At 42.5% G+C, this 20,922-nt stretch overlaps 1 protein-coding gene across 1 annotated transcript in view; it reads left to right on the top strand.

Moving 5' to 3' along the window:
• The window catches only part of LOC138953300 (protein dispatched homolog 1-like), a 32,564-nt gene extending 13,268 nt beyond the window's left edge, over nucleotides 1-19,296 (top strand). Inside the window, exons 5-17 of the mRNA XM_070325100.1 lie at nucleotides 5,360-5,626; nucleotides 6,316-6,620; nucleotides 7,235-7,444; nucleotides 7,895-8,087; nucleotides 8,967-9,191; nucleotides 10,282-10,407; nucleotides 11,560-11,706; nucleotides 12,598-12,727; nucleotides 13,764-13,891; nucleotides 14,911-14,997; nucleotides 15,609-15,779; nucleotides 16,924-17,139; nucleotides 17,589-19,296. Of these exons, the coding sequence (XP_070181201.1) occupies nucleotides 5,360-5,626; nucleotides 6,316-6,620; nucleotides 7,235-7,444; nucleotides 7,895-8,087; nucleotides 8,967-9,191; nucleotides 10,282-10,407; nucleotides 11,560-11,706; nucleotides 12,598-12,727; nucleotides 13,764-13,891; nucleotides 14,911-14,997; nucleotides 15,609-15,779; nucleotides 16,924-17,139; nucleotides 17,589-17,825 (2,442 nt within the window). The 3' untranslated portion in view covers nucleotides 17,826-19,296. The remainder of the gene's footprint in view (nucleotides 1-5,359; nucleotides 5,627-6,315; nucleotides 6,621-7,234; nucleotides 7,445-7,894; nucleotides 8,088-8,966; nucleotides 9,192-10,281; nucleotides 10,408-11,559; nucleotides 11,707-12,597; nucleotides 12,728-13,763; nucleotides 13,892-14,910; nucleotides 14,998-15,608; nucleotides 15,780-16,923; nucleotides 17,140-17,588) is intronic.
• The last annotated feature ends 1,626 nt before the right edge of the window (nucleotides 19,297-20,922 follow it).

Here is a 20,922-nt window from a genome sequence, read left to right as displayed (position 1 = left end):
AGTTATTGTAATTGTGCCAAAGCATTTGGTATACATGTACTGATGCAGATTTGAGCATGTCCCAAAAGATCAAAAAGTACATTTTCTTTTGCCAATGCTTTTAGCACGTAAACGGAAAGTGTATCGTTTGACGGTTGATGAACACGGAGTTATTTTCTCTGTTGTTTGATGTATCTTTTTGTATTGGTGTTAAACGTATTTGTTATTCTTTTTTTTTAAACTTGGAATTATCTTTTTTTGCACTGGCTGTTAAACTTACCTTATTCCCCCCTCTGCTTCTTTACCTCTGTAAACTTGTAGAGCTAGTTATTTTTCGATAAACTTCACCCAGCAACCAAACAAATAACGACCCAGCAACAGCCTGAATCCTCGATAGCGCAATGGGTTGAGAAGCTGTTCTGCGTCGGTACTACTTTTGCGACTGAAAAGTTCCGAACGCTCTTATGTACGAAGTATACATCTCTGGAGCAAACAATACAAACATACTGCATTTAAATTAACAACTACAGGCTTGAACACATGAATCTCCATATAAAATCCATGAGTTTGGTTGTTTTCTGAATCTTGGTCTGCTGTGCACAAACGTTCATCACAAGCAAATTCCCAAGGCAAGTAACTCTCATACTTTGTCTAGCGACAAGAGTAGTTCCCCTTTCAAATTTCTTTTCACTCACGGTTTCTTCGACAACAGACTGCAATCCGACGGTCAGTTTTCAACAATATTTCATTTAATAAACAGATCACACGCAACCAAATGCACACATCTCATCAATTTAAACAACATAAAGCGGTGTCATACACTATTTTCCCCAGAAAACTGAACTTCATACAGTTTTTGAGTCACTTGAGAAAAAGTGACTCTATGTAATCGGTCAGTGTTAGTCTGTCCGGCCGGCCGGCCGGCCGTCCGTAGACACCACCTTAACGTTGGACTTTTCTCGGAAACTATCAAAGCGATCCGGCTCATATTTTGTTTAGTCGTGACCTCCAATGACCTCTACACTTTAACGATGGTTTCGTTGACCTTTGACCTTTTTCAAGGTCACAGGTCAGCGTCAAAGGAAAAATTAGACATTTTATATCTTTGACAAAGTTCATCGGATGTGATTGAAACTTTGTAGGATTATTCTTTACATCAAAGTATTTACATCTGTAGCCTTTTACGAACGTTATCAGAAAAACAAGGGAGATAACTAGCCTTTTCTGTTCGGCAACACACAACTTAACGTTGGGCTTTTCTCGGAAACTATAAAAGTGACCGGGCTCAAATTTTATGTGAACGTGACTCCCAGTGACCTCTACACTTTGACGTCTGCTTTGGTGACCTTTGACCTTTTTCAAGGTCACAGGTATGTCTTGAAGGAAAAAAATTGAAATATCATATCTCTGAAACTATTCATCGGATTTGATTCAAACTTTATAGGATTATTCTTTACATCAAATTATTTACATCTGTATTGTGTTGTGAATAGCAATTTCTTCCTGTCCATCTGATGCCTCATATAATATTCAGAACTGCGAAAGTGACTCGATCGAGCGTTTGCTCTTCTTGTTTCTTTTTACCTTAGGGTGCAAGCAACTTGAGTAACAGACAAGAGAAGAAGAGCATGCACTTTGCCTCAAACGCACACAAACGCTCCCCCGGTTTGCGAGTACTTGTCAAGTGTCTTCTGTCATCTTTCCCACTCCGAAAAGCAAACTCTCAAAACCCAACAGATACCCTCCACAACTCCACCCTTACCACCCCTACACCCTTTCCTTCTGCTTCAACACACACACACACGCACGCACGCACGGCACGAACACACGCACGCACGCATTCACATACACATTCACATACATACACACACACACACACATTGTTCCTCCGCTCCGAACAGCAAACCCTCACACCCCAATAGATACTCACCATAACCCCCACCCCTTACCACTACACCCATTTCCTTTTGTATTAAAAGGTACAAAATCCAAAAAAATCTCTTGTCAAGTGTCATTCGTCCTCTCTCCCTCAGTTCCTCCACTGCGAAAACAAACCATCACAACCATATTGATACCCTCCATATTCCCAATCCTTACCAGTACACCCCTACCTTTTCCTTGAATTAAAAAAAAAAAAGAATTAAAAAGAAGAAGAAAAAAAAAGCAGCGTCATTTTGTCGTTTTCAAGTGGTGGACAAAGTTTGGCAAAGACTCGCCAAATGTTGTTGTAAGAGATTTAGCCCCACGGTGGAAAGGAGGTGAAAATGCTCGCAGCCCCATGCACGGTCACAGACCCAGGACAGGGTGAGAGTAGTGTTTGCGGCGCTGCGCAGCAGAAGGCTAGGCGTGCAGCACGTGCTGCAGCAGTGCTGCAGACGTCGTGCCGCCGCCGCTGGGGACCGGAGACCGGCGTGAGTCAACACTAGGGGGGAGCCGGGGATCAATGCCGCGGTAGTTTATTAATATTTCACATGGCATGTGCTTGCCGTGGAGTAGAGTGGTGACTTTGGAGTTGGTGCGAGTTTGAGTATAATAGTCCCGCGTTCCCCTAGATATCCTGCGGCTTACCCCCATCCAACCCCACCCCAATTTAGCTCGCTAACATCCATCATGACTCTGTCTGACGGAACATGTTCTCTTCCCTTTTTACATTTAGTCAAGTTTTGACTAAATGTTTTAACATAGAGGGGGAATCGAGACGAGGGTCGTGGTGTGTGTGAGTGTGTGTGTGTGTGTGTGTGTGTGTGTGTGTGTGTGTGTGTGTGTCTGTGTGTCTGTGTGTCTGTCTGTCTGTCTGTCTGTCTGTGTGTGTGTGTGTGTGTGTGTGTGTGTAGAGCGATTGAGAGTAAACTACTGGACCGATCTTTATGAAATTTTACATGAGAGTTCCTGGGTTTGATATCCCCGGACGTTTTTTTTCTCCTTTTTTCGATAAATGTCTTTGATGACGTCATGGCATATCCGGATTTTTGTAAAAGTTGAGGCGGCACTGTCATACCCTCATTTTTCAATCAAATTGATTGAAATTTTTGTAAAGCAATCTTCGACGAAGGCCGGACTTCGGTATTGCATTTCAGTTTTGTGGCTTAAAAATGAATTGATGACTTTGGTCATTAAAAATCTGAAAATTGTAATTAATTTTTATTTTTGAGTCACTTGAGAAAAAGTGACTCTATGTAATCGGTCAGTGTTAGTCTGTCCGGCCGGCCGTCCGGCCGGCCGGCCGTCCGTCCGTAGACACCACCTTAACGTTGGACTTTTCTCGGAAACTATCAAAGCGATCGGGCTCATATTTTGTTTAGTCGTGACCTCCAATGACCTCTACACTTTAACGATGGTTTCGTTGACCTTTGACCTTTTTCAAGGTCACAGGTCAGCGTCAAAGGAAAAATTAGACATTTTATATCTTTGACAAAGTTCATCGGATGTGATTGAAACTTTGTAGGATTATTCTTTACATCAAAGTATTTACATCTGTAGCCTTTTACGAACGTTATCAGAAAAACAAGGGAGATAACTAGCCTTTTCTGTTCGGCAACACACAACTTAACGTTGGGCTTTTCTCGGAAACTATAAAAGTGACCGCGCTCAAATTTTATGTGAACGTGACTCATTGTGTTCTGAATAGCAATTTCTTCCTGTCCATCTGATGCCTCATATAATATTCAGAACTGCGAAAGTGACTCGATCGAGCGTTTGCTCTTCTTGTTAACGTTGGAACACGGGTGCAAAAGTTCGTCTGCTAGTCCCATTTGACGAAAGAACATTATCCTAAGCGATACCAAAACATATACAGAACACACATTATCTGCCTTTGCCGCCACAGCAGAATAACAGCATTTATTCCCCCCTCTGCTTCTTTACCTCTGTAAACTTGTAGGGGTAGTTATTTTTCGATAATGACCCAGCAACCAAACAAATAACGACCCAGCAACAGCCTGAATCCTCGATAGTGCAATGGGTTGAGAAGTTGTTCTGTTTCGGTACTACTTTTTGCGACTGAAAAGTTCCGAACGCTCTAACGTACGAAGTATACATCTCTGGAGCAAACAATACAAACATACCGCATTTAAATTAACAACTACAGGCCTGAACACATGAATCTTCATATAAAATCCATGAGTTCGGTTGTTTTCTGAATCAAGATTTGCTGTACTCAAATAACGTTCATCACAAGCAATTTCCCGCAAGGCAAGTAACTCATACTTTGTCTAGCGACGAGAGTATTTCCCCTTCTTTTCACTCAGTTTCTTCGACAACAGACTGCAATCCGACGGTCAGTTTTCAACAATATTTCATTTAATAAACAGATCACACGCAACCAAATGCACACATCTCATCAATTTAAACAACATAAAGCGGTTTCATACACTATTTTCCCCAGAAAACTGAACTTCATACAGTTTTTAACGTTGGAACACGGGTGCAAAAGTTCGTCTGCTAGTCCCATTTGACGAAAGAACATTATCATAAGCGATACCAAAACATATATAGAACACACAATATCTGCCTTTGCCGCCACAGCAGAATAACAGCATATCTGTGTACTTGATTTTAGTCCAAAATAGGAAAACTGACAAGAAGTGTTAACAGAATGGAATGATTTGCACGGAACTATACAACCGCGCATTAATCGATCGCCTGCGCAGGTTGACTGGTTGAGTGAATAGGATTCGATCAAACTTTTGCAAAAAAACTCCTCTTTTCTTTGAATAACTGAAGAAAGGAGGAATAAAGAGGTTACACACCTCGTCTCAGTGATTATAAAAAATAATGGTCTCAGTTCGCGGTCATGAAAAAGCTCGCTAAAGCTCGCATTTTTCATGATCCGCTAACTTCGACCATTATTTTTAATAATCACTGAGACTCGGCATGTAACCTCTACTTAATGTACTAGCTGTCACGTTGATATTTTTGTATTGGGTGTCAAGTTTATCTCTGTATTTGAAAATGTGTTTGCCGCCGTGGTACTACAGTTTTATCTCAGTGATGAGTTAAATACAGACAGAATCAAAAATGTCAGCTGCAACCCAAACTTTCCTGTTGATTTACTTTCGTTTCGTGCAACTTTGTTTGGGTTAGCGTATGTTCGCGATCTTCCTTTTCTCTCTCCGATTTATTTCACGTGTCTTTTCCTCCTTTGAATTAATACTTACACAGAGAAGAGCGTCAATGATCAAAACATCTATTTGACGTATTCACGTTGAGCTGGTCTCAAAGGTTTAAAGATTTGAAGAAACAACTAATTTTAAAAAAGGTCTTGAAAGGTGGATAATATCACGGAATTGGGGTGTGTCTGTGTTTGTACGTCTCAGGTTAGAATACAACTAGTCAGTCTACTCCTTTACCTTTAAAAAAAAACCACCATCTTCTTGTTCAGGCCCTACAGTTTCACCTGGGAAAGGACGCAGTGGTCAGCCAAGGTGAAGTCAGATCCTCAGTCACAAGAACTCTTTTCTACCTCGGGTACCCGCTGGTGGGGTATGACCTGAGGTCGGAGAACAAGAATACCCAGCTGAAGAAGATCAGGACGTTCGAGGAGGATCATTTCCTGCCCATTCTGAAGGACGCAATGGACGACGGTGCAGGGGACATGGCTTTCCTTTTCACCAGTGTTCAGCTCATGACTGCTGCCTTGCTCAAACAGGTGTGCATGTGTGTGTGTGTGTGTGTGTGTGTATTTGTATGTGCGTGTGTGTGTGTGTCTATGTTTGCCAGTGTGTCTATGTGTGTGTGTGATTGTGTGTGGCGGGGGGGCTCCTCGATAGATAGCTGGATTTTGTTTAGCCTTTTTGTTCGCTCCAGGCCCTTCTTAATTATTATATGATTGTAGTTCTGCATGAACACTGACTTCCTCACCCTACTGTCATTGACCATTTACTGATTATTTACCTGTGAATATGTTGCACACACGGCTTCTTTTTGAGTTCAGGGTCACTGTGTTTTTTGTCCTTTGATAACAGTTACTGCTACCCTTCACAATTCATTTTGCCTAAGTCAGAGCTAGTTAGTTACCGTGATAATTTTATTTTCATGCCGTTAAGGAGACGCTCTTAGCCATTTGATCCTTCTTGTGCTCTTCGCCACAGAGGGATCAGCAGCTACAGAACAATCAGGTAAAGTTCACTCAAAAGCAGAATTGTGGGCTTTTTGGAAATTAATGTATATATTATAGGAGTTCGGTTATATTACGGCAAAAAGTTAACCGACAACGTTGCTACTTCTGGCCAGATGCCATTACATCTTAACTCCACTTTTAAGTTGTGGGTTTTCTCCAATGTTGATGTCCACAGCTAAAAAGTCAGTTGACAGATTTTTACCCTCAAACTATTTCAGGTAATTTTCGACATGCTGCTGGCCGCTGGTTCTCTCTGCTTCATATTCCTCTTCATGCTGCTGATGACACGATCTCTCTTCATCACGGGCTTCGGCATCTTCAGCATCCTCAGCAGCTTCTTCATCGCCAATCTCATCTACCGCTTCGTCTGCCAGTACCGCTACTTCGGCATTTTTCACGTGCTGTCCATCTTCATCATTCTTGGCATCGGGGCGGACAACGTGTTCGTCTTCATCGACACGTGGCGAGCCACGGAGCATTCCAACTTCCCCACTCTGGAGCACCGTCTGACGGCGTGTTATCGGTAGATATTATTCGTCGTTTGTATTTTTGACCAAAATATGACATTCTACACGGATCGAGACAGTCGGTGTTCCTCCGAGAACGCACCAGCGGTCGAGGTGAACAATGACTGTCTCGATCTGTGTAAATTGTCATATTTTGGGTTAACTATAAAAGGAAGGAAAATCCCATTTTCAAGCGATATATTCACTAATGTCCAGTGCAGGAAATACCATCAAGCAAATTGTTGACCCCACTCTGGTGTCAATTAATCCTCCTATACGTGAGAACTAAGTGTTGTACAACCGGAGGGGTGGGGTGCGGATCGTCTATTAGCTCAGTTGCTAGAGCACTTGATGATTCAGCCGGTCTACTTTAAGGTGACTAAAAAGCGATATCCATGTCCCGACCCGGTGCCACCGCCGTGTCACGTAAAATACCTCGGTACTTTTGTCAGAAGTGCAGTTGCCTCATCACACGTAAGCGTGCACTCACCTGGGTAGCCGGTGTGATTCCAATTGCTGCAAGCTAAATTTCCACTTGGAGGAAGCGACCTGAATTCCAAAGCAATGGACCAATAAAGTAGTTAATAAAATTAAATAAAATTAAATAAATGCACCGTTTTGTTGGTTGCAGGCGAGCAGCAAGCGCCACCCTCTACACATCTCTGACAACAATGGCGGCTTTCCTCAGTAACGCGTTGTCTCCCCTGATCGCAATTCAGTCTTTCGGACTGTTCTCCGGGATCCTCGTGTTCGTCAACTACATGTCTGTCGTCATCTTCTTCCCAACCGTCATGGTCATGAACCACCACCACGTCGAACACTGGACGTGGCCTTGTTTCAGGTGACTAGAAAATACTCAGTGTGGGGTAAAGTTCAAGTTTTTGCATGCCACATAAACTCTCCGTCAACAATACACCATATGAAGTTGTGTCCCTTGAACAGGGGAATAAGGTATAGGGAGTAAATCGAGAGTCAAAACAATCGCTTTTTTGGGCGGTTTTTTTTTCAAACGCAGTGAGCGTCCTTTGCACAGAATGAAGTATTGAGTAGAACATATGAACACTGCTGACAATGGGCATCGGATTTCTTTATATTGTTTCTTTCTTTATTTACGTTGTTTAACGTCGTTTTCAACCACGAAGGTTATATCGCGACGGATTTCTTTATATTGGAACATCCATACTGTGATGCCTTTTTACGGCAGTGCAAGCTGTTTTAAACAGGGGTTCAACAGTGCAGCAAGTACATTAAAGCTGTCGGTGTTTTCAAGTAGATTACTCTTTCTGTGCAGAAGTCGTGACAAAAACAGTCAGGAAATCCCAGCAAAAATGGAGAACGAGCATCCGATTGTCAGATTCTTCCGCGGGCCTTTTTACAAACTGCTGACCCACAGAATCATCCGCTTCGCACTACTTGCCGTCTGCGCAGCCCTCGTTGTCATGTTCAGCGTTTTTGCTGCCAGGATCGAACCAGACGAACAATCTGTGAGTAAATGTTGAGGAGTTCTCGCCCTCTCCAGTTCATCTATGTCCCCCCCCCTCACTCTCTCCTCCTCCACCCCTCCCTTTATACCTTTACAATTAGTTCTTTTTTTATGACCGTCTAGGCATTTATGCGTGTGTGTTTTTCAATAACATCTATGCAAAAATATTTTTTTTGTCTGAAAACATCCTCGTAGTTCACTCGTAATAAATGTGTTTGTTTAACACTGTCTTTTTCACTTAGCGATTTGGTTGTGTGTGTTTTGTTTAAACATCTTTAACCTTCGTGGTTGAAAACGACGTTAAACACCAAATAAAGAAAGAAAGAAAGTTTAAACATCTTTGCACTAACATATGTGTTTGTTTCTTACCGTATTAATGTGTGCTAATACATAATGTGTGTGTTTACAACGGTTTGTGTAGGCTTACTGACGCATTTATTCGTACCGCCACGGTTGGCCTAGTGGTAAGGCGTCCGCCCCATGATCGGGAGGTCGTGGGTTCGAACCCCGGCCGGGTCATACCTAAGACTTTAAAATTGGCAATCAAGTGGCTGCTCCGCCTGGGGTCTGGCATTATGGGGTTAGTGCTAGGACTGGTTGGTCCGGTGTCAGAATAATGTGACTGGGTGAGACATGAAGCCTGTGCTGCGACTTCTGTCTTGTGTGTGGCGCACGTTATATGTCAAAGCAGCACCCCCCCCCCCCCCCCCCCTGATATGGCCCTTCGTGGTCGGGCATTAAGCAAACAAACAAAAAAGCATTTATTCGTTTATAACCTGCCTCAGCACTTATATTGATGCAATCATTCGTGTTATCGCTTGCTAGTCGACTCCTCCGTGTACAAACAGCTTACGATTTCAAACGCCGACATTTTGTCCAGATACAATATTACCAAGACAACCATCACTACTCCAAGGCCAGTGGCCTCCAAAAGTACGGCTTCAAGCCCAGCGCTCAGGACGACGTGATCGAGGTGTACATCGTGTATGGTCTGAAGAACCAGGACTTGCAGGAATGCAGCAAGACAGACTTCGCCTGCACGGGACGTACCGTCTGGGACGAGGGCTTTGAACTCAACCACAAGCGCGCGCAGTCTGCGCTCGTGGTAAGAATAGCAGGAAAGATCATGCATTGAGAGATTCGATAGTGTTTAGATTTGAAGTACTTCTTTTCTAAACCCGGGCCAGACTGTGTAGTAGAAAGAGCACATAATATTAATTATCATTATTATAAGAATATTTATATGGCGCAAATCCTAACACAGTTCCCCGGCCGGGTCATACCTAAGACTTTAAAATTGGCAATCTAGTGGCTGCTCCGCCTGACGTCTGGCATTATGGGGTTAGTGCTAGGACTGGTTGGTCCGGTGTCAGAATAATGTGACTGGGTGAGACATGAAGCCTGTGCTGCGACTTCTGTCTTGTGTGTGGCGCACGTTAAATGTCAAAGCAGCACCGCCCTGATATGGCCCTTCGTGGTCGGCTGGGCAAATAAGCAAACAAACCAACCAAACTAAGACAGTTCTAAGCGCCTCACAAAACCATACATAAATATATCATTCTGTACACAATTCCAAATCAAATTAAAGAGGAATGTCAACAAATAACAGAACTAGACTGTTTTTCGCGTTTTTAATTTATTTCTCCACTGACTAGTTAAACGCATTTTTAATTGTTTTGAATGTACATTACAGGACAAAGGAACTGCAGTATTCAGTTGTTTCTACGTGTTGGCGGCTGCAATATCACGCGTTATTACATGCTTTTCAATTTCTTCTGTGTGCCAAAACAATGTTCAACCATCTGATGTACGTCTTAGGCATATTGCATCACGTGAAAACTAGCTGTTTGGCTCACCATCTCAGATCTGGCAATGGTTTTATATGGGACAAGATCATCCCTCCACTTGGTCACGTGTCAAAATTGAACTGTCTGGTTGCTCTCTAGATGCACAGTGGATATTTGTAGTTGAATTCTTTTTGTAAAATCCACTTGTGCATGGCTTCTTCATAAATTCATTCATGAGAAAAAAATTCAACTCACCAAAGCAAGCAGGCAGTGTGTTAATTTTGGTATGTGACCAATTGGAGAGATGGTCTTATCCCATGTAAAATCCTGGCAAAATTTGGATGGTGACCCGAACTGTTTCGGGAAGGAATTTGCCTTAAACTGCTACTGTATTTCGACCTTCCTCAGGATTTCTGCGCCAGACTACAGAACTTATCTGATGCCGACGTAGAAAGGTTAAAGATTCGACGCAACGCAGTGACAAGCAGACTGGAAACTCAATGTTTCGTTGAAAGGATCAACGAATATATGGAGGTACGTACAATTCTCACCTTCAGAGGGGTCGTCGTACCCTGCTCAGGTATTTGTGTCTATCACTGTATTCTGGCTCGCGGATTCTTGCGCTCACGCCCCAAGATTCTTTATTGTAAAGTAAAGTGAAGTGAAGTGAAGGTAAGAAACTGAAACATATGTAAACAAAAGAAACCATAAGAAAAAATACAAACTAATATGAAAAGAATCAAAACACAAAATCGCAACCTCTAAACCACCGCAGTCGCGACCGAGAAACCAACGCTTGGTGGAAAATGGGGTACACAAAAAATCAAATTATCCAAACACACAACTGGAGCACTGGGGCCTTCGTTCTGAGTCGTTTTCTTTTACCATAACTTCGGCACGCTTCTTACTTTTACAATAATTCCTACAACAACACTAACAACACTCTCAAATGAACAAAATCACAAATTCAGAAAACTAAACCAGATCTACAACAAGGAAAAAATGGCGGAATAGCTCGACAACCACGTGGAAGACTGCAAATCTTACTCTACCAAAAAATGTGTGTCAAGAGCGATCACACAAATGATTACAACCTCAAAAACAATGTAAATCGGAGTCGGATCCTTTATTAAAAGAAATGAAAATTACTCACACTTCGTGGGCCACCAGACCTCTTAAAAGAGAGGGAGAGAGAAACTGTCCAAGGACAGATTCAGGGGAAACTACCAAGTAAACATTTACAAAGCACAATGATCTCCCTTATACTTCTGCACATATTCTTTCAACTGGAATAAACGAAACGAAATTAAAAGAAAATTAAAAATACTGTCGGAGACAGAACACACTGGCTGAATTTAGTTTTTAATATATATATATATACTCCTTCCCTGGAAACTTCTCACTTGCACCACGAAAGTTGATTGGTTAGATGGTTAAACGAAATCTATGTTCAAAATAATCATTGATTACTTGAGGAAACTCAAAGGACTGTAGCGATACTACAAAACCTCTTTTCTGCTCCAAAGAATGTTTCGTTGGAAATGGACCCACGATAGCATGTGATTTTATTTATAATGCTTGATTTCGAGCGCTTGATTGAAGAAAGATTGATTGAATCTGAGATTTTTTTTTTTTTTAACTCTAAAGCCCATTTTGTGTGTGATATAAAATGTTTATGTCTAACAGACAGAGAGCAAAAATACTACAAAGTATCCAATGAACCCAGACCTGACCTTACCCACTACTGAGGTCAAGGTCAACGCACTGGTCCATGGCAACATCGACACATACAACCTGACAGCGGTGTCTCCGCTCTTCTACAGGTACTTCGAGGTCAGTGCACGTTCATCCAACGTCAAGCGATTACAAGCATACCCCCATATTATCTCCAAACAGATTTAATGTCTGAACATCTACTGATACAAGTGTTGTTGTTTGTATGCATTACGGACATGTCAAACAGGACACTAGGATGCTTTGCAATTTTATAATGGTAGCTGATTGAGCAGAGACGTGGGGAGCCTTGGGGTTTCTTTTGTTTTGCGTGTGCTTTGTCTCGTAAATTTGGTAAAATCTTACGCTTTAAGAGATAATTTGGGCGGGGATGGGGCTCAGTCGGTAGCGCGCTGGATTTGTATCCAGTTGGCCGCTGTCAGCGTGAGTTCGTCCCCACGTTCGGCGAGAGATTTATTTCTCAGAGTCAACTTTGTGTGCACTCTCTCCTCGGAGTCCGAACACCCTCGTGTGTACACGCAAGCACAAGACCAAGTGCGCACGAAAAAGATCCTGTAATCCATGTCAGAGTTCGGTGGGTTATAGAAACACGAAAATACCCAGCATGCTTCCTCCGAAAACGGCGTATGGCTGCCTAAATGGCGGGGTAAAAAACGGTCATACACGTAAAATTCCACTCGTGCCAAAAAAAAACACCACGAGTGTACGTGGGAGTTTCAGCCCACGAACGCAGAAGAAGAAGAAGAAGAGATAATTTAACAAATACAATACAGTAATTAAACGGCGATAATTGTTTCAACAGGCAGTGATGGGATACAGATCACATACGAAGAATCTTGCCGTCAAAGAGAATGAAAACGAATGCTTTAGATAAAGGACGATAATTATTTCAACACACAATGTTCGTATACTGATCACATACATGGAATTTTACCGTCAAAGAGAATTGCAAATAATGTTTTAAATTAAGTGAGATGGTTGTTTCAACAGACAGTGATGGGATACTGGTTGCACGACGGGTATAAGAAAGAGACCGGGTACAACGACTTCAGGGTGTACTCTGACTTGCTGGGCGAAGGCACAGACAAGTTCGACACCCGTCCCGTTGCCTCCAGGCCAGGTAGGCCGCTAATGAACATAGACCCGAGACTCTAAATCGTCACGCTCATAAGATAATTGCCTATGTCAGTTTTTGATGTTTTGAGAAAAACACAAAAAACTTTCTTTGCTTTCTGAACAATCTGCCTATCTCATTTTAGTTATAAGTTGCAAACTGCCTATCTCGAGCGATGACAGCTGGATAAACGTGAGATAAAGAGCTGACAGCAACATTTTCAATCAGCAAAACTGAATAACAACCAACACAGAGCTTTTGCATACTTTCACATTCTAAAAACAAGTCTTCCTGTATCATAAAGAAACTCAAGAAATGAGATCGGCAGTTTTGCTTACGTTACCGTGGCATTGGTTTCCGATGGTCTGAGAGTTTGTAATCTGTAACACATGATAGATACCCTTCCAGTAGCTTCCCCTGTATAGTTTCACTACAAAAAGGCCTAACACTGAGATAGGTATTGTTCTTATGAGCGTGACAAAATGTTACTGTCCTTATAAAAATACATGCATAATATGTACACTCCGTGTGTGAACGATGAAGCAGACTATCATCGATCTGTCCAGGCTTTTACGCGGATGTAGAGCATTCTTCCACTTGAACACATACAGGAAATCAACGGCCTGGCTGCGTTTTTTGCAGAGTGGAGTTTTCTGCTGAATTAATTTCCTATGTGGCACACTGGTGTCAGTTAATAATTCTGTTTCGCTTTGATAATACATGTATAGTTTATCTCACATCTCCCAAGAAATCGACGAAACAGCTTTTTGTTCTCATTCAAAGTCATTGGACCTTTGGATTGCTGTAAGACTAATCGGGTTTAAAAACACCTTTCCACAGTTTATGGAACTACAACAGTATTTATCAAATAGGATAAGATAAGCAAACTTTAATTTTCAATTTTCATATTTGCAAAAAGATGCAAACGTGACTATTAGCACTACATATAATCACTCAGTGGGTTGGGGGGGGGGGGGGGGCAAACATTAATGTGACGAATAAATAATAATTCATAGCATATTGCATTTATTGTCTTGTGCAGACATTCTGTGGGGTACCAAACTCCTGTACGCTGCAATAGTGGTGAAAACCACTCTCAAGTTCGGCACCTTTAGCTTCGATGATGGATTGCCCATCGTCAAAGCATGGGATGACTTCATCCAGGAAGAGGTAGGTTACATCCACAGTCCTTTCAAGTGAAAACGATTCCGATCGCCATCTTCAATCTTGCCAGGCTTGTATGTAAGATTACGCCTTCCCTCGGCTTGGACACTCACCAACAAGGAACAGCCTGGATCCTTTGTGGTCAGAGTGGGGATTTTGTGATGACCTGTTTCCTTATCAACCTTCTCGGCAATCTGAAAAATTCATTCATCTAAAAATTCTAACTCTGGACACGAAGCATTATAGGTGGTGTATTTCAGTATGTGTCAAAGTGGAGGGATGGTCTTGCCCCAAGTAAAAGCTTGGGCGGATCTTTGATATCAAGCAGAACTGTTTTCACGAGAAGGACTGCGTTTTTACGGACACAAGCAGATAACGCTGGGGTGGAAGAGAGGGAGGGGGCGAAGGCCAGACGACCATGCAGCTCCTATGGCTAGTCCAGGAATGTTACATGCATATTGTAGGATTTATTTTATTCGGTCAATTTGCAGAAGTGGCCATGAAATACGTAAGTTAATGTCAATTAATTAAGCCCTTCACTGAAGTGAGGCAGAGGTCTAATGATAATATCTAAGAATCAAAGGAAAGTAAGGGCTCGAAATAACGACAACCACATCAAGTTAGAGTTATGTGGAAAGTCTGAGTCAGATTCAAAAGAAGCTGCACATATTTTTTCCTTGGTTTCCCATTGTTTCTGTCACGTACGTTCCATTGATTATTTCAGAGTAAATTGATGTCTAACAGGCTCGTATCAACTTTTTGAGGGTAAACTATAACAGTTTCTTAGTCAGTTGCTGTCAGTTGCTAAAGAAACTGCATCTTTGTGTTCGAGGTTCTTCACTTTTCAGACACATTTGATGGAATATTTCAGAGTAAATCGATGTCTTCCAGGCTGTCATAAATGAATTGCTCGAATCAACTTTTTGAGGGTAAACTTTAACAGTTTCTTAGTCTGTGGCTAAAGAAACTGCATGTTTGTGTTCGAGGTTCTTCACTTTTCAGACACATTTGATGGATTATTTCAGAGTACCTTGATGCCCAGCACGCTGTCGGGGATGTCTCAGTGCACACCCACGGGAGGTAACCCCTGGCACTTCCTCAATGTGCAGAAGGTAATCGGAAGTATGATGACTTCGTTTCCCGCAATACGGGGTTTATCGACTTTTCTTGAACATTTTCAGATTGATCTTGTTTCGTCCCTGTTTTTTTTTTAGCTGGTTAGTTGGTTAGTTAGTTTTTGAATTTGTCAGTAAGCTAGTTATTAACTTAGTTAGCTAGCCAGTCGTGATTTGGTTGATACTGTGGGGGAGTTCGTTCGTAACTTACTTACTGACACACTGATTCTCTGACTCACTCACTTACTTTCTGACTGACTGACTTATTGAATGATTGAATGCTTGACTGACTGACTGACTGATTTACTTCATCGATCGGTTTGTTGGACACAAGTGGATGAGGGGATGCTTATTTTTGCAGATTTTGTTTGTTTTTTGCATCCTTGACAAAACGAATATCTTCAGACGTTAGTGAATCTACTGTTTTCAATCGCTTGTTAGCAGTGGGGTGTAAATGAAGTATAAAAAAAAAAAAAGCTTCATTTCTAAACGTCCAGTTCATCTTTTTTTGTCAAGCCAATAAAGGCGAGGCCAGTTTTTGTTGAAATTCTGGTATAAACAGCGTTGCGTCGTTTTCAAAGAAGCTTCCTTCATATCACATGTTTCAGGAACTTGTGGACACAGCAACTCAAGGCATCTCCGTGGGAATAGTATTGGCCTTTGTGGTCATCACCTTGGCAACAAAGAACGTCATCACCGGTCTCCTGGCAACGCTAAACATAGGGGTCGTGACCTTGTCTGTGGTCGGTCTCATCCCCATGGCTGGGCGGAAACTTGGGGTGCGTTATGTGACTGTCTGTGATCATTCGTTTCAAGATCTGTACATGTTTATCCAGTCTTTGATGATTTTTCTGTTGGCAATGTCTGTTAACAGCCCGTGTAAGTGACGACACATACTGAAAGAAGAGTAAACATTTTGAGATGTGTTCTTTGTGAAGACGAACCTAACACGGTACTCTATCATAGTAGCCTGAGAGGCTGTTATGTTTGGTTTCAAGTCTGTATTTCTGTCCCTCTGTACATACTCAGATCTCTTGGTGCTATCTAGTGTTTTGGAGCCGATTGATCATTTTGTGAGTGAGTCTATGTACTCACCCGAGTCGTCCGTCCGTCCGTCCGTCCGGCCGGACGTCCGTCCGTCCGGCCGGCCGTCCGGAAAACTTTAACGTTGGATATTTCTTGGACACTATTCAGTCTATCAGTACCAAATTTGGCAAGATGGTGTATGATGACAAGGCCCCAAAAAACATACATAGCATCTTGACCTTGCTTCAAGGTCAAGGTCGCAGGGGCCATAAATGTTGCCTAAAAAACAGCTATTTTTCCCATTTTTCCCATTTTCTCTGAAGTTTTTGAGATTGAATACCTCACCTATATATGATATATAGGGCAAAGTAAGCCCCATCTTTTGATACCAGTTTGGTTTACCTTGCTTCAAGGTCAAGGTCACAGGAGCTCTTCAAAGTTGGATTGTATACATATTTTGAAGTGACCTTGACCCTGAACTATGGAAGATAACTGTTTCAAACTTAAAAATTATGTGGGGCACATGTTATGCTTTCATCATGAGACACATTTGGTCACATATGATCATGGTCAAGGTCACTTTGACCCTTATGAAATGTGACCAAAATAAGGTAGTGAACCACTAAAAGTGACCATATCTCATGGTAGAAAGAGCCAATAAGCACCATTGTACTTCCTATGTCTTGAATTAACAGCTTTGTGTTGCATGACCTTGGATGACCTTGGGTCAAGGTCACATGTATTTTGGTAGGAAAAATGTGTAAAGCAGTTCTTAGTGTATGATGTCATTGCTAGGTTTAGTTATTTGACCTTGACCCTGAAGGTCAAGGTCATGTCAAGGTCAAGCATGTGAGTCGTATGGGCTTTGTCCTTCTTGTTGTTTTTGTTATCATATAGGTTCTGGAGTCGCTCAACTTGTCCCTGGTGGTGGGACTGGCGGTGGACTACGTTGTGCATCTGGCGGAAGGATACCACGCCTCCGCGGCCCAGGACCGCCTCACGCGCACACATGACATGTTGGAGCACGTGGGGATTTCCGTTCTGTCGGGCGCCTTGACAACGCTAGGCGCATCAGTCTTCATGTGTGCTGCTGTCATTCTCTTCTTTCTGCAGGTAAGGGATAGATGTTTTCTGGGGGGGGGGGGGGGGGGGGGGGGACTGTAGGCTCCAAAAGCTGGGGCAAACTACTGTGGTGGCGCGATGAATTGTACGCTCTGATGTGCATATTTTCGGAAGACGAAAAAAAGCATAATAATTTGGCAGTGCCCGCTTGAGACTATGCCTGTGTCTTTGGCAAACATGCAATTGCATTGAGTGAATTTATAAGGGGGGTGGGGTGGGGGAACGAAAACTGTTGAACCAACTGAGCACGCCGAATCCACACGGGCAAAACATGTTGAGCAAAACAAACACACACCTCCTCCTCCCCCCCCCCCCTCCCACACCCAACAAAAACATATAAATTCCATGAATATTCTAAGAATGCATGCATACCTCGTAAAACCAGCACTTTATTCGTAGCTATTTGAAGACCAACAAAATATTGTTCATTATTGTTTCAGTTCGGCATCTTCATTTTCGCGACCATCGGCTTCTCCCTATTCTACTCTCTGTTTGGATTCAGCGTGTTGATGGGTCTACTGGGCCCACAGGGACAAACGGGGTCCCTGGTCCCAGTCGTCAGGTGGCTGCAATTCCGCCTGAGGGGCATGCAATCTCACCACGAGCATTGTGAAAAGTGCGAGGGAAGAGGTTTCCATGATGCTGAATCTTTACCACAAGACGTCGGGAAAAGCTAGTGGTTTGAAGCCCGGCATATCGCCTTCACTGTCCCTAGAAGAAGAAGAAAATCTGACTGTATATGAGGTGTCGACTGAGGTTTCAGAGCGAATCGTGATGACATACTTCTCTTATTTGCAGACTGGACAGTTTCCATTCTAAGCTTGAAACTTGAAATTGTGTTCTTTGACTAGGCTAATCAAAGGATTGAACTGCGATACCTACGTATCTTTTTAAAGACCAAAAAATCTTATTAATTGTTGTTCTAGTTCTGTTATTTTACTCATATTTAAGCCGCCACACCCGTCAAAATACGTTGTTGTCGTTGCAACTAAGCCTATTTTATAGAACGATCCTGTCTTTTGTTCGGAACACTTGTGTTTATCTTCAAGACTCTTGCGTTTTGAAGCTTCGTATTGGCAGTGCTTTCCAAAGGATGGAACTGTAAGACCGTCTAAAGCATCCACACCCATATTGGCGGTGCAGCTTCTGTTATGATCCAGCAGGACCTTGTCTTTACTTTTGGGATTTGATTCAAGATTCTTGCATTTGCAACATCCTTGACATCCTTCAAAGGGCGGAATCTACCATCAAGGTCTCTACGTCCGACAAAAAGGATCCGGCGTTACTGGACGGGCAACGTATTCTTATGTAGGGGAGACCGGGGCTAGTCCGCCCCCGGGGCACATCCGTCTTTGTCTGTTTATTCTTACGTTTGCCACCTTTTAGTCATTCACACCATGTGAGTGTGGTGTCCCTTCTTCCCGCCATATCATGCAGAAGTTCAGAGGTTGCGCGCCCATATATCGTGAGTACAGATCACAAAAAGTGTTTTTCTTTATTTTTGTAACATGAATGCATAGGAGTTGACTTAGGTTTTGATGCATTACCTCTGAGAACAAATACTTAGTCTTGGTGTCGAGTGAAAGTGCGTTAATTAAGGTCGAGTTCTGACGAAAGTTTTGCTTCTTCCTTCCCATGTTGTGCTCGTTATCTGGCACTAGAGTTGCCTGCCCGTGCAGGGGCAAGTCCGCCTATTTGTCATGGGGCATGTTCGCCGTAAGCAGTATATACAACAAATGTTCATGCGCACATAAAAACTGTCTGCGCATTGATATCAGCTACACATTTGTCTTGATGTAAAATAAAAAAAATCAGTCTTCTAGTTCATCAAACTCGCCAGTTATGCTACCAAAAGCATAAAAGTAGCATAAAAGTAGGCGGACTAGCCCCGGTCTCCCCTAACGTAATTTTGTGTTACATTCTTTCGTATTTTGTCATTGGCATTTTTGAACCTAAATATTGAAGGGAATTAAAAAAGCTTTCCCACTAAAGCTTGCCCACTACAGTAACTAGTCTTGTACCTACTATGGGATGAGAGCGGCGGACTTGCCCCACCCTGTAGGCGGACTTAACCCGACTTGGGGCAAGTTCGCCTACGTTAGGGTAGGTCTACTTAAAGCAGTATGTACAACACAGGGCCGGACTACCGGGGGGTTATGGGGGTTACGCAACCCCCCCTAGCCTAAACATGTACCTTACTTATTTAAATTTTTTTTATTATTGCTTATTTTATGCCGTTTCATGCAAGGAGCGACCATTTTCCTATCTCAGAATATGACCTACCCGTCAGCTTCAGGGGGCTTCGCCCCCTGACCCCCACAACGAGGGGGGGGGGGTTCTAGGGTTTCCGGACCCCCCCCCCCAGCCAAAAAATAAAAATATTGAATGAGGTATGCATTTCTTTATTTTACATTGAGTTTCAATTTTTTGGGTATTAATCAGTGACAAAATCTGCTGCCTGAAACTGGTAATGATCATCCTCAGAATGCACCAGATTGCACCATTTTGCATCCTTTTTTCAAAATTTTCCGGGGGGGCATGCCCCGGACCCCCCTAGCAAGCTAGGCGCTTCGCGCCGTCGGCTCGGCGCTCCGCGCCTTCACACCCATATCTTCACAATATACTTTTGAAAAAAACCAGTCATAAAATGAACTGATCCGCCCCGGCCGCCAGGGGGGATGTCCCCCTGGGCCACCACTCGCAACCCCCCCCCTCCTCTTCGCCTAGTCCGGCCCTGCAACAAATGTTCATGCGCACATAAAAACTGTCTGCACATTGATATCAGCTACACATTTGTCTTGATGTAAAATAAAAAATCAGTCTTCTAGTTCATCATACTCGCCAGTTATGCTACCAAAAGCATAAAAGTAGGCGGACTAGCCCCGGTCTCCCCTATACCTATAGAGAAGAAAAAAAAGTGCGCAATCAAAACTAAAACTATAGATGTATTCTATTGACTTTCGCGTTGTTTGGCACATGCGCCCGGAATATTCATGTATAATGACTGATGGAATCATTTTCGCAAACCGAGGAAAATGTGTGAAATTTTTTTGAAGTCGAAACGCTGGTTTCTTGAATCTCTTCGACGGTTGGGTGTATTTACTTCAATTCGACGGTTGATGCATTGAATGATGCATTTTTGACATTTCTAATTTATTAATTGATCGTTTGTTTATCTGTTTGATTGTTTGTTTGTATGTTTGCTTGGTTTTTTTTCTTGCATTTATTCATCTATTTAATAGGTTATTCCAACGTGTGGTATACCTTGTGAAAGTGGTACATGTTCTGCAATCAGCTCTGAACAAAGAGTATATGATCATGAAACACGCTAGTTCTGGAGGGTAAAACTGTGATATGTCTTTATAGCCCGGGATTTTTTTCATTCCTTTTGGAAACTTTGTTTTGTATGTGTGTGAATCTCGAAAAAGTTGAGCCTAAGGGTACAGATTGCCGTATTTTGACTTCGCTTCTCTGTATTCTTTCTTATTTGTAAAAACATTGTCAATGTATATCGGAATGTAAATGCTTATGTGTAGACGAAGGAGATTTGATAAACCGAATCTCTCTGGCCGGCTACCCCATCTGGTTCCCGTCCCCGTGATATTTTAAAAAGCCTTTGTCCTAAATTAATTTGCACTCAAATTAAACGCACATTTTTGGGTATGTATGTTCCGGTGAAGGGATGGACGCACACTCGCACACACATATACACACACATATACACACACATATACACAAACACACACACACAAACACACACACACACACACAGTG

This window comes from Littorina saxatilis, linkage group LG17 (assembly GCF_037325665.1).
Source record: "Littorina saxatilis isolate snail1 linkage group LG17, US_GU_Lsax_2.0, whole genome shotgun sequence".
In the NCBI taxonomy this organism is placed as follows: Eukaryota; Metazoa; Mollusca; class Gastropoda; order Littorinimorpha; family Littorinidae; genus Littorina; species Littorina saxatilis.
The sequence above is the reverse complement of the archived record's forward strand: the minus strand, read 5'-3'. Positions and strand labels throughout refer to the sequence as shown.